Here is a 16,507-nt window from a genome sequence, read left to right as displayed (position 1 = left end):
CTTTGGTTAGTTGATGGTCTTTGTACACCAGTAGCCTAGTCGGTAGGGAAGATGGAGTAATCAGGATCAGCACTTCAGCTGACAATAAAACAGATATATGGTGGTTTCCATATGGGATGTGATTTTGTGGTTTCCCCATTGCTGGTGAAGCAGCTGATAAAGCACAGCAGTAATGGGCCTTCTTATGGCAGGTTTCCTGGCAGTTTCCCTACTCCAATCCCCCAGAAGTGGCCGTCCCCCCTCCCCTGGGCTACCAGGGCTTTTGCATTTTTTTTAAATGACACTAGATATGATATCATTATGGTGATATACCATTATAGCTATAGATGTAACAGGTTCTGTGAATTCCCAGATTTCTTGTTCAAAACAGAATAAACCTCTGTCCCTTTCTGTTGTGGAGATACGCCTTTCCCCTTAGATCTCTGCAAGGGAGGGACTAGAGATTTGCTCTTTTTTATGTCAGCTGAGAATATGGAGAACCTGTTAAACCTATTATTACAATAGTATATTGATATAATGATTCTAGTACCATTAAAAAAATTAAAGCCCCCCTAGTGGTGGAGGGGGGGAGAGAAGTGGTCGCTGTGGGGGGTAAATGGCTGGGTGGAAAAACCTGGATTTACCCACCGCAGCCATCAAGGTTTTAACTGTGATATTTCCTAAAACTTGGAGCAAAGCAGGTTTGAGAAAGATGGGAGAAAAGCCAGGGAAGCTCCCAGAGATGCACAAAAGAACCACTGTTCTGTGGGGAAGCAGGGGGGGACTGTTTCTCAACAGCACTGACTTTGGGGCAGATAACCCCATGTGGAAGTGGCCATTTCAGGCATGAGGGATGTATTCGGCTTCAGCTTCTTGCACTGTCATGCACTTCTTCCATTTATTTCCCATTATCCTTTCCCCATAAAGATCAGGTATGTGGTACTAGAAGGGTAGTAATCACGACTTTTGGTTGATGCAGCTCACAAGTGCCAGTTGCCTATTGCAGTTCCACTTGCTTTTTGTAGCAAGAGGCCATCATTTTGTTGGGAAATGTAGGGGTTGACCTCGTTGATGGGTAAATGAGGAAATGGGAACCCTGCTGCAGATGATCTTGTTAACTCAGGACACATCAGAGGAGCTGACTATGGGCTGTTGCTTCTGTTGGACAAAAACTATGGGCTGTTGCTTCTGTGGGACAGAGGTGGCAATGATTAACAGAATTAGAAGCGTATAGTTCAGTTTAGGATTGCACTGTAAGACTGCTGCTTATAAATAGTAACTTCTATACTGGATAAAGTAAATACATAGCAGTGTACCTATTGCAAGAATGTCGAAGCAATGAGAAATGAACGGTTCCTTCTGTTTCCCTGTAGGCAACTGATTCTGTGGGTGAAATCTTGCTTTCGCTTAGTTATCTACCAACAGCAGAGCGATTGACGGTAGTTGTGGTTAAGGCCAAGAATCTGGTGTGGACCAATGGCAAAATGACTGCAGGTCAGTAATGAGTCTTGAAATGTACCAGTGTGCCCCATCCCCTGCAATGCAGCTGTGGCTGGTGAGATATTGAGAGTGCCACCTTAAATCTTAGTTGGTAGATTAGAAATGCTTGTGTTATAATTTACACGCATTGCTGTGCTTTGACTCATCATGTGCATCTGAAGAGATGTAATGAGCATCCCTGCATTTTAGTTCCCAAGTCATAGCCTCTTCCCCGCTGAGCTAAATAGTATTTATTGTGATTCGTACAAAATAGTATTTTGTCTGGACGCTAAATCTTTTTAGTAGCTACTAGTCTGTAGCCTTATGGTTGGGCCCCAAGGTTGTTTTTTGCCAGCAGAGGTGGCCTATTTTTGCTGATTCACTCCTCCTACTGCAAGCCCTCGTATCCCCCCATGCTGATCTTGAGGATCCTCTGTCTCCCCAGGACCAGCATTTCGGAGAGTCTAAAGGCTGCAGAAGGAAGGGGGAAATTGGCCGAAATCACTCCTTCCACTGGTGGAAGTGACTCTTGTTGGCAGAAAATGACCTTTGGATCAGCCTCTAATATTTTGCAGATTGTTAATTTGTCTGTCATAATACTAGAATACACTGGCATTGCTGTTGTCCAACTTGGATTTAGTTACCTTTTTACTGTATACAGGTGTACCAAAGCTAGCACATTTTGAAAAATTATAATTAAGAATGTATACAAAATGTTTGGTGTACAAATTGTTATTGGGCCTGGTAGTGTGCTTGTTAAAGCATACAGTACCAGAAACATTACAATAATTCATTTGTAATTTAATAGAAGTTGCTAGACTGACCTTTGCTAGACAGTGAAAAGTTCAAAGCCTCCATTAAAATAAGAATGGTTACTGTAAGTATGGGAATCATCTTGTTAAGTTGATGTCTTATCAAAGGTTTCTAGTAGAACGTATATTAAGAGAATGCAGTCCAGTGATAGTACTTTTGAATTGTTGGACTTCTACCTCATAGTTGAGAATTCAGAAAAATCATGTAGTACATTTATGCGCAAATGGTTATTCATAACCAAGTCTTTCTCAGTAAATCACTGGAATTTTCTTACATTTTATTCTATTGTCCTACAATGATTTAATAAATGTTTAAAATGTAAAGAAAGCTATTGATTTGGAATTGATTGCAGCTGAAGTAACACATTCATCAGCAGAGTGGAATGAGGAGCGCCTTGTCTTTTTCTCCCTTATCGTAGCCTAGACAAGGAGAAGCCATGAAGGGGACATTTCTGGTTCATGATATAAGTCCTGGCTAGCCATACGCTACTAATGAGATATTAGAACAGCACACTCTTCAATCTGTGGGTGCAATGAACTAACCATGCCCACAGCCTAATATCTAAATCATAAGCAATAAGATACTTATTTTTAAAAAGTATGATAGTGAGAAACGCACTGGGGGAAAATTAGTGGATTTAGTCATTAACCTAGTAAACTGTACAGCTACTGGTTTTGGCATTGGTTTTACACCTTTTTGTGCTGGTAGTGTAAGAGCCAGATCGCTGCATCTGGAAAAGAGGGAAATAATTTCACCTCCTATTTTAGTTCCGGCTTCTCCGGGCCTCTCCAGAGAGCCATCACGGCAGGGGCTGTCATCAAATATTCTACAGGGTGTCGGGCATCCTGTTTGGGCTACTTAAATACCTATCCACAGAAAATGATAATCTGCCCGAGGTGATTATCTTCAGAAAGGCTAAGATGTGATCAATTAGTTTCCCATTTCAATTAACTAGATTTCTCTTGGTTGTCATAAGAGAGTGCATCTAGTTTTTTATTTATTTATGTAGATTTACTATCCCACTCCACCCCAAAGGCTGTGAGGGGAATAGCAGTTTAAAACAGCTAAAAAAATCCTTAAAATATTTTACCAAATAGTACTAAAGTGTACCACACCCGTTTACGTAGTCCAAATCGGCAGGATATGTGCAGCTTCCAAAGATACATTAGCCATATCCAAATTGAGACGTTTCAGAGCTTCAAAGGTAGCCTGGATACAGAAGACAGTTGTCCTGAAACAGTGACCCAGTTAAGATGATCTGCTTCTTACCATCCAATCAGATCCTTTTGTGAAAGTGTACTTGCTGCAGGATGGGAGGAAGATCAGCAAGAAGAAGACAGCGACAAAAAGAGATGACACAAACCCGGTGTTTAATGAAGCCATGATTTTCTCAGTGCCAGCAATCGTCCTGCAGGTAAGCATCCCCTGGTCCAAAGTGAGGACTGTTTGATGTACGTCTGCGCTGAAACAGCATCCTATAGCATCAAGCATACAGGTCAAAGCAATAGCACAAATGATGTAGAGCAGTAATGGAGAACCTTTTAGAGACTGAGTGCCCAAACTGCAAACCAAAACCCACTTATTTATCGCAAAGTGCCAACACTGTGGCCTGAGCGCTCTACTCCCCTCCAGCTATGCCACGCTGTGAGCTATGCTCCCCTCCAACCTAGCTCCTCTCCAACCCCACCACAGGAATCACCTTCGCCACAGACTCAACAGGCCGCTGTCCAGGCTGCACCCTCACGCCACATGTGAGCTGCCCGGCATGTGAGCCGCCCTGCCACATGTGACAGGGGAGGGAGGAAGCGCTCCCATTGGGCTGCTGGGCAGAGGGACGGGTGATGTGAGAAATGCCCTCAGGCACATGTGGAGAGGGGGTGTGGAGCAGCCCGGCCCCGTGTCCCTCTGGCTTTCTAGTAACGAACTCAGGCGAACTCTGTGCTGAGGCAACGCCGCACGTGCCCACAGAGAGGGCTCTGAGTGCCCCCTCTGGCACGCGTGCCATAGGTTCGCCACCACTGATGTAGAGGTACAACCTTGACAGAATTTGCCTCTGCTGTCTCAGTATTTTCCTCCTGAGTAACATAATGGATAGGATGCTGTGAACTTTGCCACGAATGAGCTTTTCAGACAAACTTAATATATTCAATGGGAGCAATTCTGGTGAGCCAATCCCAGGATTAGTTTGCTGGCACAACAATCCCAAACTCCTTATGAACCTGATTGGTTGCTTGGTAGTTTTTGTCACTGTTGTTGTTTGTGACTATTTGTACTATTAGGTTGATCTCTGAGCGTTATTAACTGATTGACCCTGTGTACTGGTGAACCAGGTCGTTCTGGATCTGAGAGGGAGAGTGTGCAGACTACCATAGGTATCCAAATTCAGGTGTGCTCTGAGCCAAAAGTAGAAAAATGTTTTTGGCTGTATCTAGTGGTACTGGCAAGGCAGTGACGTGGGCTCTTTCTGTGCCGCTTCTTCCCAGCTATTTGTTGTCAAAAGGATGAAATGGTCACGGTCACCATAGAGTTACATGCCAAAAACCCAGTGTGCTTGGGCATTAATAGCACTCGTTACCCCAGAGCTGTTCCCTTGTTCCCCATTTCACTCCAGTATAGTGCTGCACAGCTTGGTAGGTTTTGTGCCTTGCATAGCATTTCTCCAGCTATACTTATAAATTCTGTTCCTACCTTTGCTGACTCTTTAGCTATTTGTGCAAACCCTGAGGGCCATAGGGAGGATGGTAAACCTTCCATCCTTCTGATCATATCTGTGCTTAAAAAGAAAAAGAACAGATCCCCCCCCCCCTCAAATTAACTACAGTACTGTCGCCAGGAGATGTGGCTCCCAAAAGGGAGGGAGGCAAGTTCGATGTTTGGTACACCATTTATTTGTTTGTTTTCGATAATTTTACTTCTTTGTCTAGTGTCCTTTCTTTGGAATCTGTGATTTCTCTGGCCTTTGTGTTTGTGCTGCACAGCGCATATGTGCAAAGACCGATCATGCATGCTTGCTATTGTGTTAAACATGCAGCTGCCTGGTGAAATCCAAGGAATGGCTCAGCGAACACTCAGTCTGAACATTGATCAGTCAAGATATTTGCAACTGGCAACTGTGAGATGGCCTGAACATCCAGGAGTTTGGGCGTTCCCTAATAACAAACAAGTGGAAGATGCTTTTTCAGGACCAGGATGAGGATCATTTGCTACATACCTCCAGCCTACCTAATGTCCAATCAGTTCTAAGCTGATTGCATCCAAGTGCTAATTCTCATGACTTTTGCACAAATTTAAATCTGCTTTATATGGAATCAGACTCTTGGTTCATATTGTCTCCACTGTGGTTTACTTCTGATTTATTTTTAATTGTTCCGTTTATTCAAGGAGAATGTCCAAATAGCCCACTGGCTATTGGACTCTCAGAATGTAGCCATTGAATCTGTTACTGACAGAGTCTATTAAACTATGTTAACATATTAAACCCATTATTATAAAAAGAGGTGCCCATCTATTGAAGGCTCTTTTTGTTGGCTTGTTTTAATGTGCCCCCTTTGGTGGAGTTTCATGGGGGGTTTGCAGGGATCCTGCAAGAGCAGAGACAATGCCTATGGCTAACTGGCTAAGCCGTCAGACCATAGAGGAAGGAGAATGGGCCCTGGATCAACAAACCTTCCAGGGCATCACGCGCAGATTCAGCCTCCCGGCAATCGACTTATTTGCATCAGCCAACAACCACACGGTCCCACGCTTCTTCACCAGATACTTTTATCCACTGGCAGAGGGAGCAGATGCTCTTCTGAACCCCTGGCCTCAGGAGCTCCTCTATGCCTTCCCACCCCTTCCTATCCTTCCCAGAGTACTCCGCAAGATTCAGCTGGAGAAGGCCAAAGTTCTGGTAGTAGCCCCGTTCTGGCCCCGCAGACCATGGTTCACCACACTGCTCAGACTGTCAATTCGGGATCCTTGGAGAATACCAACCACCCGGAACATGCTGCAGCAAGGACCACTAGTCCACTCAGACCCCCAGTGGTACTGTTTGACCATCTGAGTCTTGAGCGGAGGAGACTCCTAACGTGCGGCTATTCGGAAGAAGTGGTGAACACCATCCTGGAGGCACGCAAACCGGCTACCAGGCGCATCTACACCTCATGTTGGAAGGCTTTTGTTCGATGGTCTCGTAGGAAAAAGGTAGATCCCCTAGAGCCGGGAGTCAACAAGATCTTAGAGTTTCTCCAGGAAGGAGTACGCTTAAATCTGACCGCGTCCACTCTCAGACGCCAAGTGGTGGCTATATCCATGGTGATTCCCTTTTCTGAAGGTGTTCCCACCTCTCAACATCGGGACATCGTTACCTTCTTAAAAGGAGTTACTCAAATCAGACCACCTACGGTACATCGTTTCCCTACATGGAAACTTAATCTAGTTCTAAAAGCCCTTACCTCAGACCCCTTTGAACCTCTGAGTACTCCTAAGATTCCTTCAGATGAATGTCTTGTTCTTGACCGCGATCACCTCGGCCCGCCGAGTTTCAAAGCTGAGAGCACTATCAATCAGCAAAGGCCTCTGCGTATTCCACAAGGATAAATTAGTCTTAAGACTGGACCCTACCTTCGTCCCAAAGGTAAATTCCCTTTTTCATAGATCCCAAGAGATTTCTCTGCCCTCCTTCTGTCCGAAACCATCATGCCAAATAGAAAAAGCCTGGCATTCCTTGGATCTTCTACGAACCATACGCATATTCATCACCAGAACGACAGAGTTCAGAAAATCAGACTCTATGTTCATCAACATCTCCAACCCCAACAAGTGGTTGCGGATGTCGACAGCTGCTATCAGCTACACCTTGAGACAGTGTATTGTGGTGTCATATAAAGCTTCCAAAGTCCCGGTTCCAGACGATATTACTGCTTACTCACTACGTAGCTCAGCTACAATGGCAGCATTTAACAGACAGGCTCCAGTTGACGAGATCTGTCACGCTGCCACCTGGTCCTCCATTAACACCTTCGTCAAACATTACAAAATTAATACCTGGTCTTCCGCACAGGCGGCCTTTGGACGCAGGATTCTCCAACATGTCGTGGACGAAGGAAATTAACCCACCCATATAGGGAGCTCTTGGAAGTCCCACACATAAAGATGCCCTTGCCTCGGAGGAGAATGGAGCCTTGGGTACTCACTGTGAGGGCTCCTTCTCTTCCGAGGCAAAGGGCATCTTGCCCACCTGGGCTAAAACGGATAACAGAAGGAACAGGATAGGTTATATCAGTTTTACCTGTCTATCTGCCAGGGTTAGCCAGGGTCAGTGTTAAGTTATAACGCTCCGTTAGCGTTTCAGTTTATTCGTCAACCCACCAGGGTCAGTTAGGGTCAATGTATAATGCATTACAGTTCCTGTTTCCTAACTTTACCTTGTTTGTACTGTTCCCAGTTTGATGTTTTTACACTTCTCTAAGTAGCTAGGCAAGCCTGTAACTGGGGATCAAGGGTGGTCTTCCCGCCAAGGAGACAGGAAGTAAAGTTTGGTCCTGCCTCCTGGAAAGAGCAGGAAAACACCCACACATAAAGATGCCCTTCTCCTCGGAAGAGAAGGAGCCCTCACGGTGAGTATCCAAGGCTCCATTCTCTTGAAGTTGTATCCTGAACCCAAAGCTTCCCTGCTAGTTTCTGTTCTGGAAATTTATCCTTACTACTCTGAGGTTTACCATTGTTTAAACATTATTTCAGGTAATGATAGAAAGATTAGGGAGGCTATGACGAAATACTTTCCAGCAGCTCTGAGTATTCACACCAGAGCATTGTTATCTCTAGGATAGATTTCAATTTAATTTTTATATTTTTAACTGGAGATGCTAGGATTTGAACCTGTGACTTTCTGTTTGCAAAACCATGGTCTCTGTCCTCAGGTTATGTCCCTCCCCACCCACATCCATTTCAGTTTTTGCTGAGCAAGTCATGTGCCTGCACTGTCAGAGTCTAAATTTTTGGCTCACAGCTACGAGTCACCCTGTATGCCAGGATGTTGTTGGCCAAGATGGGCTAGCACTGGGTGTGTGATCAGCATCCTAAGAGCTTTTGATTGGCTTTGGAGCTAGAAAGAGTGGTACAGCCTTAGAGTTTCAAAGACAAATTGGGAAGACCAGGACATCTCTGCCCCAAAGTGGAGGGTTAGGATGTGCCTTAAGATTTCATAGTTTAAAGTATTATTTGTTCTGCAGCAGCTAAAACCAGGATCAAGGCTGCCCATCTGAGCTTTTAAAAATATACCAGCAATATTAAAAGGGTTTGTGAGACTAACAGTGCAATCCTAACCAAAGTGTTAATTGAAAGGTCTGTTTTGGGGATGAGTTCAGCAGTAGTTTTATCTTGAGGTCATTTCACATGGTCATTTCCCAAAACTAGCACATGCTGGTTTCCAGCTGCATCTGCCCATGCCAAGCCAGGTGCGTATTCCCACTACTGCTGGCTAAATTCCATTTTTGCCTTGCCTTCTCAAACCGTCACTGCAGGTAGATCGAGAAATGATTGAGTGAATGGGACCTTCAGATGAATCCATGCAAAAACATTCGTCGACAACAACATCCACCTAAATTAGTATAGGAGTACAATATTCATTTCTCTTTACTGCTTCTGACATCTGTAGTTTTTAATCTTTCTGAGTTCGCAAGTCTTTTCTTGATGGGAAATAGGTTTCTGCGTACAAGGTATTGGTGTGCAAGGCAGAGACAGTCAAATTAAACCCTGGGAAAGGAGAGAGCCCTACAGAATTGGAGGGTTGGGTTGCAACAAAATCCCTGCATCACCTGAGAGGCCAAATATAATTTCATTTGCTTTTTGGTCATTCCATGTCTCCTTCGCTGGAAGCTAATATATCTGAAAGAGTAATCTTCAAAGGAGCAATAATAAGGAGAACTCTTTATTCAGCAACTGCATGGTAATAAGAAATTTGATGAGTTACCATAACAACCAAGCAAAGACCTACCACTGTGGCTTTTCCCTTCCTTTCTTGGGGGGAAATGCAGAGGCCAAGACAATGGCTCAGAAAATGTGATGATACCGAAGAGGTGGGAGACCAAGAAACAAATTTTGTACATAAATCTGCACAGGGTTTTGTTTTGTTTTTTTGCAAGCAGGAAAGAAACTACACCTTGAATAAGAATACAGTTGTGGGTGGCTAATAAAATGTTTGAGCTTGAGTGCAATCCCAACAGGGGTGCACCTTTCTAAGCCCCACTGACTTCAATGGATTTAGAAGGATGTAACTACTCAGGATTGCACGGAGGGGCATTGAAGTTCCACAAATGATTGACCTGGAAGAAACAATTTGTCACCCGGGCTGATCAGTCAGAGAGCGTTAGCAGATTAAGTTGTTACAAAATGGGGGTGTCGATGAATACCTTTTCTGTCTTTCCCCCTGAAGCCCCCAAACCCACTACAGACCTGTCTGTATACCTGTTTCCAACACTCTTCCCCTCAGGTGGTTTCCTTCCTTCCATTCCATTACCTCCTCTCTTCTCCCTAGTATGCAGGAAGATATCACATGAACACATGAAGCTGCCTTATACTGAATCAGACCCTCAGTCCACAAAGTCAGTATTGTCTACTCAGACGGGCAGCGGCTCTCCAGGGTCTCAGGCTGAGGTCTTTCCCATCACCTACTTGCCTGGTCCCTTTAACTGGAGATGCCGGGGATTGAACCTGGCATCAACTGCATGCCAAGCAGATGCTCTACCACTGAGCCATGGGCCCCTCCCCTAAACAAGATTATGGTCAACAGACTGCATTTAAGTAGGAGGAGGCAAGGAGCAGCAACATCTGTATGCCAGTCATTCAGGCACTGATAGAAGGAGGGTTTGCTGTCAGACTTTTAGAAGGAAGGTTTAAAAAAATGGCAAAATGTGTACATCTTTAATGCCAAAAAGATATTGGCAGGTATTGAGCTGATTTTGCTATGGGTTTGTTTGTCATTGTTTATTGATACAGCGGCAGCTCTTAAAACATGGCTGACCAGAGCAATCACAAAGGACTTCTTTAACAGGAGCTGAGAAGAGGGAGTTTTGGAAGGGTGGAGCTTGTCACCAGAAGGGAGTGGGGGAAAGTACATCTGCCAGAATTCCCACTTCTACACAGCGGTTGATTGATCAGGAACCCTACCCTCCTTTGCATCTGGTTGCTTTCCCCAGCCCCCAGTCTTTATAGCCCATAGGCCACAGTAAGCAAACGATGTGTTCTGGAGAATCCACATTGATTTTAGTGGACCTGCAGTGGAATGAATGGCATGGGCGTGCACCCATGCATGTTTACTCAGAAGTATTCCACTGTGACCAGTGGGCCTTACTCCAAGTAATAGGCACTTACAAGGTGCCATCATATGCACAGTTATCCAGTCTGGCCATTTATATCAGTGGGCTTTTCCGGAGAAACTCTGCCTAGGACTGCTTTGCTCCTCTCTGCAATTGTTCTTGCATATGAATTAGTAACAAGATAAGAAATTCCTGGCCAGCTTCACAGAATCCTTCCCTTCTGCTATGGCAATTCCGCCTTATAACATTCTTTTTGCATTTAGGTATAATCTACTGATCTTAAGTTAGAGCTGCAGGGAGAGATTTCTTGGGGAGCAAACTGATTGCCAAGCATTTAGATTTCAACAGTTCAGTCTTTGTGGATGCAAGAGAAACACATAAATATCAAAAGATAAATGAGAAATTTGCTGGGGGAAAGGGAGGAACCATGATGAATACGTAGGGATGGGCCAAAGGCACAAGGTTTGGCGGCCAATATCTCTGGCATTTGGTTTTTAAGCTTTGATTTTAAAGCCTTCTTGGTATTGAAAAAATGGTATATAGGCTGGGGAATGCACAACTGCTTCTAGGACTCAAATTAAAATCAGTTGGAGACATTATAGATAACAGCTTTCCGCAGGCCAGGCTGTCCAGGGCCGCAGTCACTTAACCTCAGCGTGAAGTGAGCCTCATATCTGCAGACAGTAAGATCAGCGATGATAATAGATGAGCTTCACTTCTCAGAGTTTTGTATAGTGGAATGAGTTTTCAAGGCACACGATTAAGCCAGCATAGGGTAAGAGCCCTTTTAATGATAACACAATAGGATGTTTTTTTCCCCTTTTCTGTCTAGTTGAGGTGGCAGAGGTTGTTCCACTTCCTCCTCTCTCCCTAGGGGAGGGAGCAGAACTGTGCGTAAAAGCTGGATCAGTGGAAAGCAAGGAAACGGTGTGTAGGGAAACAATTTAAAGTGCGGGATGGGTGGAAGAGGAAGACTGAACCCTCTTCCCCCATACTTCACTCCCCCCCACATGAAACACCAGCTGATTTCTTCCAGTGGGACAGTGAGACTAGAAGTAAGTGTCAGTGGAAGAGAACCAGTTGCGGTTGCTTAGGGGAAGGATGCTCCTCCCTCATGTCACCTCCCCTTGCTGCGCACAGTTCTTGTCACTGTGTCCCCACATGATTATATCTGGAATATATTACATTCATCCTCCCCCCCCCACACACACACACACATTATGGTGAATGGCAGCAGTCGCCTCATTGCTTGTGAGGGAGCCCATAAATATAAAGCCAAGAGGAGTTAAGATAAACCCCCTCTATGATGGGTTTATCATTTTTAAAAAAATTATGCCAGGATAAAAACCAGTGCTGAGACTTTACCCATTAACTACAGGCACCGTACAGTTTGCCTGCTTAGGGCACTGGGTCTCACCATGTTGCTGGAGTATACAGACTTTTGAAATTCTGGGGAAATGAATATTTGAGACTGATGCTTATGGTACATTAGGCTGAACATTGGAAGTGCAAAACTGCCTTCTGGATTGCAAGGGAATATATATGTTGACTGTTTCGATGATTCTTTGATTAAATATGGCTGGAGATGTTGTTAGAAGTGGCTCGTTCATTTGCTTTGCTCTATAATGCTTTGTTTGCGTAATCCCCAGTTCAGAAACAGTTACATGCTGCAAAGCATTGTTTAAGGCAGGTAAAATGTGGCTATATGGCTAAATAATAAATCGCCTCAGGGGCCTCAGATAGGAGAATGTGCACTCATGTCTGTATCGCAAAATGCACACGATGGCACATACCATCCGCATAATGTTTTGCTGATAAACACAATATCACATACTCATCCACACTTCATCAGAGGACTTGTGAATTTAGGCAGTTCATGAGAAGGAGGGCAGGAAGGGTTGTGTCAGTGTCTGGCTCTCATGGCCCTTTCTTACCTGCCCAGGGAAATGTTGATCGCCACTTTGGGATCAGGAAGCAATTTTCATCCAGGCCAGATTGGCCAGGGATCCTGGAAGATTTTTTTTGGCCATCTTCTGGGCATGGAGTAAGGGTCACTGGGTGTGTGGAGGGGGAGGTAGTTGTGAATTTCCTGCATTGTGCAGAGGGTTGGACTAGATGACCCGGTTGGTCCCTTCCAACTCTATGATTCTGTGACTAGCTTCCAATACAACAGAAACTGCATATCTAGTCCTAGTTGGGATATGCAGGTATCCAGCCAGGGGATGCTATTCCTGTATAGAGAACCCTATTCAACACATAAATTTTGACCCAGTAAGGGGATCCATGGATGGTATACTATGTTAGTATGTCCTGTGCTGGATCTGGGTTGCTCAGTTATTTTTAATTTTGCCACTTTTGGATCCAAAAGGAATCTTAAAGCAGTGTAAAATGATCAATTGAAAAAAACAAATATGTACCACTATCTAATATGACAGGCTCAACCTAGGCATAATGGACCATGTCCGCAAAAAATCAAAGCTTGAGTTGCACGCCCCCGCCCCCACCCCGGTGCCCTCTGACATACATGGTGATGTCCCTTCAGAATACTGGGTAACAACATCACTATCTTTGCACTGGGTGCCAGGGATCTTCCTCTCAGTTCTTAATAGATTTCTGAGATGCAAGATCATATATGGTGTGCTTGCCTTTGCAATTCGTTTTGCATTGCTTGCTTGTTTGCCTTTCAAAATAATTTAGTTCAAGGAAGCAAGGCCAGGTCCTATCAGCATACTGAAATAGTCTCCGTTGTTTATGCAGCTTTGCAGGAAGCTGGCTGTACTCCTCAGCTCAGGCAGGAAAGAAATCTCTCTGCGTATTGTGGTTAATAGAACTGTTCTTGATTTACACATTTCACTTGGTCATTATTCACGCGAATGCTGACTTTTTAATGAGCAACAAAATAACTTTTTCATTAGTTCCTTTAGATAATCTGAGCAGAGCCAGAAGTCTGGGATTCACTACTGTTGTCCTAATGCAGATCAGATGTCTGGGTTGCCTAATTTATTCTTGGAGCAGGCCAACCCTCTATAGCTGCCAGCTGTTGAAATTTATCATGTTTCATGTGTTCAGGGGCTTTGGAGAGTTTAAAATGCTGAGACTCATGACTAAGCACTCGCTGTTTTAAGCAGACGGTGTACCTGAAAAGGTAGCTGTGATGACCCACCCAAACCATTAAAGATATTTATCAAGAAGGTAGATAAAACATTGGTTCTTGTAGGTTATCCAGGCTGTGTGACCGTGATAACCTACAAGGACCAATGAACTCTGACCAATGAACTCTGCCTTCGACAATATGTAGATAAAACAGTTCGCAGTATTTCTTAGCTAGAAACATAGAAATGTAGGAACATAGAGTTGGAAGGGATCTCCCGGGTCATCTAATCCAACTCCTTGCACAATGCACGAAATTCACAGCTACCTCCCCCCTCCCATACTCACAGTGACCCCTGCTGTATGCCCAGAAGATGGCCAAAAAATGCTTCCAGGATCCCTGGCCAATGTGGCCTGGAGGAAAATTGCTTCCTGATCCCAGAGTGGCAATCGGCAGTACCCTGAGCATGTAAAAAAGGGCTACAAGAGCCGAGCACTGACTCATTCCTTCCTCCCCTCCCTCTCACGATATGCCTAAGTTCACAGCTATTAACGTATTGTTAATTTTTCATCATTTGGAGGACATGATGCTTTGTGTTTGAACCTTTATGAGCAGCATCACCCCCTTGCTCTGTAGTTTTATACTTTGCGTCATAGAGATGTAATACAGAATCTAGTCTTGTAAATTAGGTCCTTTAGTGTCACACAGACCTGGTAACAGTATAGCTAATGATGGGCAGAATTAAAGAAATTATAAATCATCTCTCATGATATCTGTAACTACTTTTTCAGGTCTCTCTTTATGTTAACCTTTATAGAGTTGCGCTTAATTTAACTGAATTTGGTACAGACACACCTTATGGTTGATCCTAGTATAAGATGTTACTCTGGGGTAACAGCTCACAGGATGCATCATAAGGATCCTGGTCCCTGTCATGCAGCTCTCTTTGCACTGCTGCCCTGGCACTTTCCCCCATTTTGCCCCACACCAGTCTGTTTACAGGATAGCTGTGGAGCACAAAGGGTTTTATGGATGCACAATATCCCTTTGTGTAAACACCTAACATTTCATTTTGGCTGCAGGAAAAGCTATAGATGCTATGCAAAGCTATACCGGCCATAACTGATGTAAGAAGATACATTAGGATGTGAGCCGATACCTGTGGGATTATCTTGCTTCCCAAGTATGAGAATGAACTTCAGCTCAAGTTACTCAATGCTCCACTATACCATGAACTGCTCTAAATAAAACAGATGTTGGTGAAAATCAAAGTAGCAGAATTCTAAGATGTTTACATTGGAGGGTTATTAATATGCACTTATCTCTTCACAGGAGTTATCTCTGCGGGTGACTGTGGCAGAATGTTGTGAAGATGGGAGAGCTGAAAACATTGGCCATGTTGTCATAGGTCCAGCAGCAGGTGGCATGGGCATCACGCACTGGAACCAGATGTTGGCCACCTTGAGGAAGCCAGTGTCCATGTGGCACCCACTTCGACGAAGCTAAAGACATACTCGCACCTTGGTGTGAATATTCCTTCATGGTGCCTAAACTCTTCCAGTAGGCAGAAGCTGTTGGCAAATGGAGTTTACAACACCTAGGAGCAAAAAACTATTTTCCCAGTTATTCACAAAAAAAAAAAAAAAAAAACAGAAGAAAAGATTAATTGCCGAATGGGACCACAGGAACCTTGAGAAAGCTTTAGAGAATTCAATTGTAGAAGAGGAAGCTACTGGAATACACAATAGCTTGCGATAGCTTGTTGCTGCAATAGCTTGTTTACAAACCAGGTGGACTGTGGCGCCATCAGTCTAAACGTCACCAGCTTGGGCAAACCCAGTGGGGCTCCCAAACACAGATGAATTAATTTTATACTGAATATTGATGCCCCATGCAGTCTTTTCACCAGCTGGGGTATGGGGTGGGAGTGGCAGGCTTGGTTTCACCCACTTAGTTCAATAGATCCTGCTTCCAAACTGGTTTACTTGGGATCCTACCTGTGTAACTCAGTCTTTGTCACATTTATGGGCAGACAAGATTCATGCAGTGCAAAGGAACTTGATTTTAAGGAGAAAGACTTCCAAGTAAATATATTTAATTTCACAGCCTCATCATACCATAATCATTTGCATCTTGAAGTTGGTGCATATTCCAAAAGAGTCGCCATATTCATTGCAGCAAAAACCAAGAGGCTATGTGAGTTTTTGTAGGAAAGGACTTTCAATTCATGAAATGTATGTACTTTGTGCATATGAGGAAGTAGGCTTCCCTAGAAAAGCTTATTCTATGAAAAATTGGTCCTGAAGGTGCCCCTGGCTTCTTCTTCCGCTTCTTTGCAACAATTGTATTTACCCACAAGGTGTTTTGCATGATCGCAAAGACCTCAAATGACCATCCAAGAACTCTAGACTAAAATGTAATTCTGATTAAGTGTAATGTCTCAGGATTAACATTACTATCACTTAGAAGGCTCCTTTCTGCCCTAGATTTCTTCCCACAGAAGGTGCTTGGATACAGTTGTCGTAGGGTTGCCAATTCAGGGTTGGGAAATGCCTGGAGATTTGCAGGTAGAACATGGGGAGCACATGGTTGGGACCTCAGTGGAGTATAATGCCCTAGAATCCACCCTCCAAACCAGCCACTTTCTCCAGGGGATTTGCAATCAGGAGACCAGTTGTAATTCTTGGAGATCTCCCTAAGTTGTGGTCACATGGTATCTGTAGATAGCAGGTGCTTTTCTTGGCCAAGTCTATGCCTACTTTGAGAGCAAAAGCATTCAGAGAAATGTGTGGCAAAGGAGCAAGTATGTGATATGGATGTTGATGCATGCCTGCAGGATTCCTCC

At 44.1% G+C, this 16,507-nt stretch overlaps 1 protein-coding gene across 1 annotated transcript in view; it reads left to right on the top strand.

The window, feature by feature from the left end:
- SYT12 (synaptotagmin 12) overlaps positions 1-15,222 on the top strand; it is a 60,062-nt gene extending 44,840 nt beyond the window's left edge. The window contains exons 5-7 of the mRNA XM_056851564.1: positions 1,353-1,473; positions 3,552-3,685; positions 14,995-15,222. Of these exons, the coding sequence (XP_056707542.1) occupies positions 1,353-1,473; positions 3,552-3,685; positions 14,995-15,168 (429 nt within the window). The 3' untranslated portion in view covers positions 15,169-15,222. The remainder of the gene's footprint in view (positions 1-1,352; positions 1,474-3,551; positions 3,686-14,994) is intronic.
- Positions 15,223-16,507: the final 1,285 nt, after the last annotated feature.

This window comes from Euleptes europaea, chromosome 6 (genome assembly GCF_029931775.1).
Source record: "Euleptes europaea isolate rEulEur1 chromosome 6, rEulEur1.hap1, whole genome shotgun sequence".
NCBI classification, from domain to species: Eukaryota; Metazoa; Chordata; class Lepidosauria; order Squamata; family Sphaerodactylidae; genus Euleptes; species Euleptes europaea.
The sequence above is the reverse complement of the archived record's forward strand: the minus strand, read 5'-3'. Positions and strand labels throughout refer to the sequence as shown.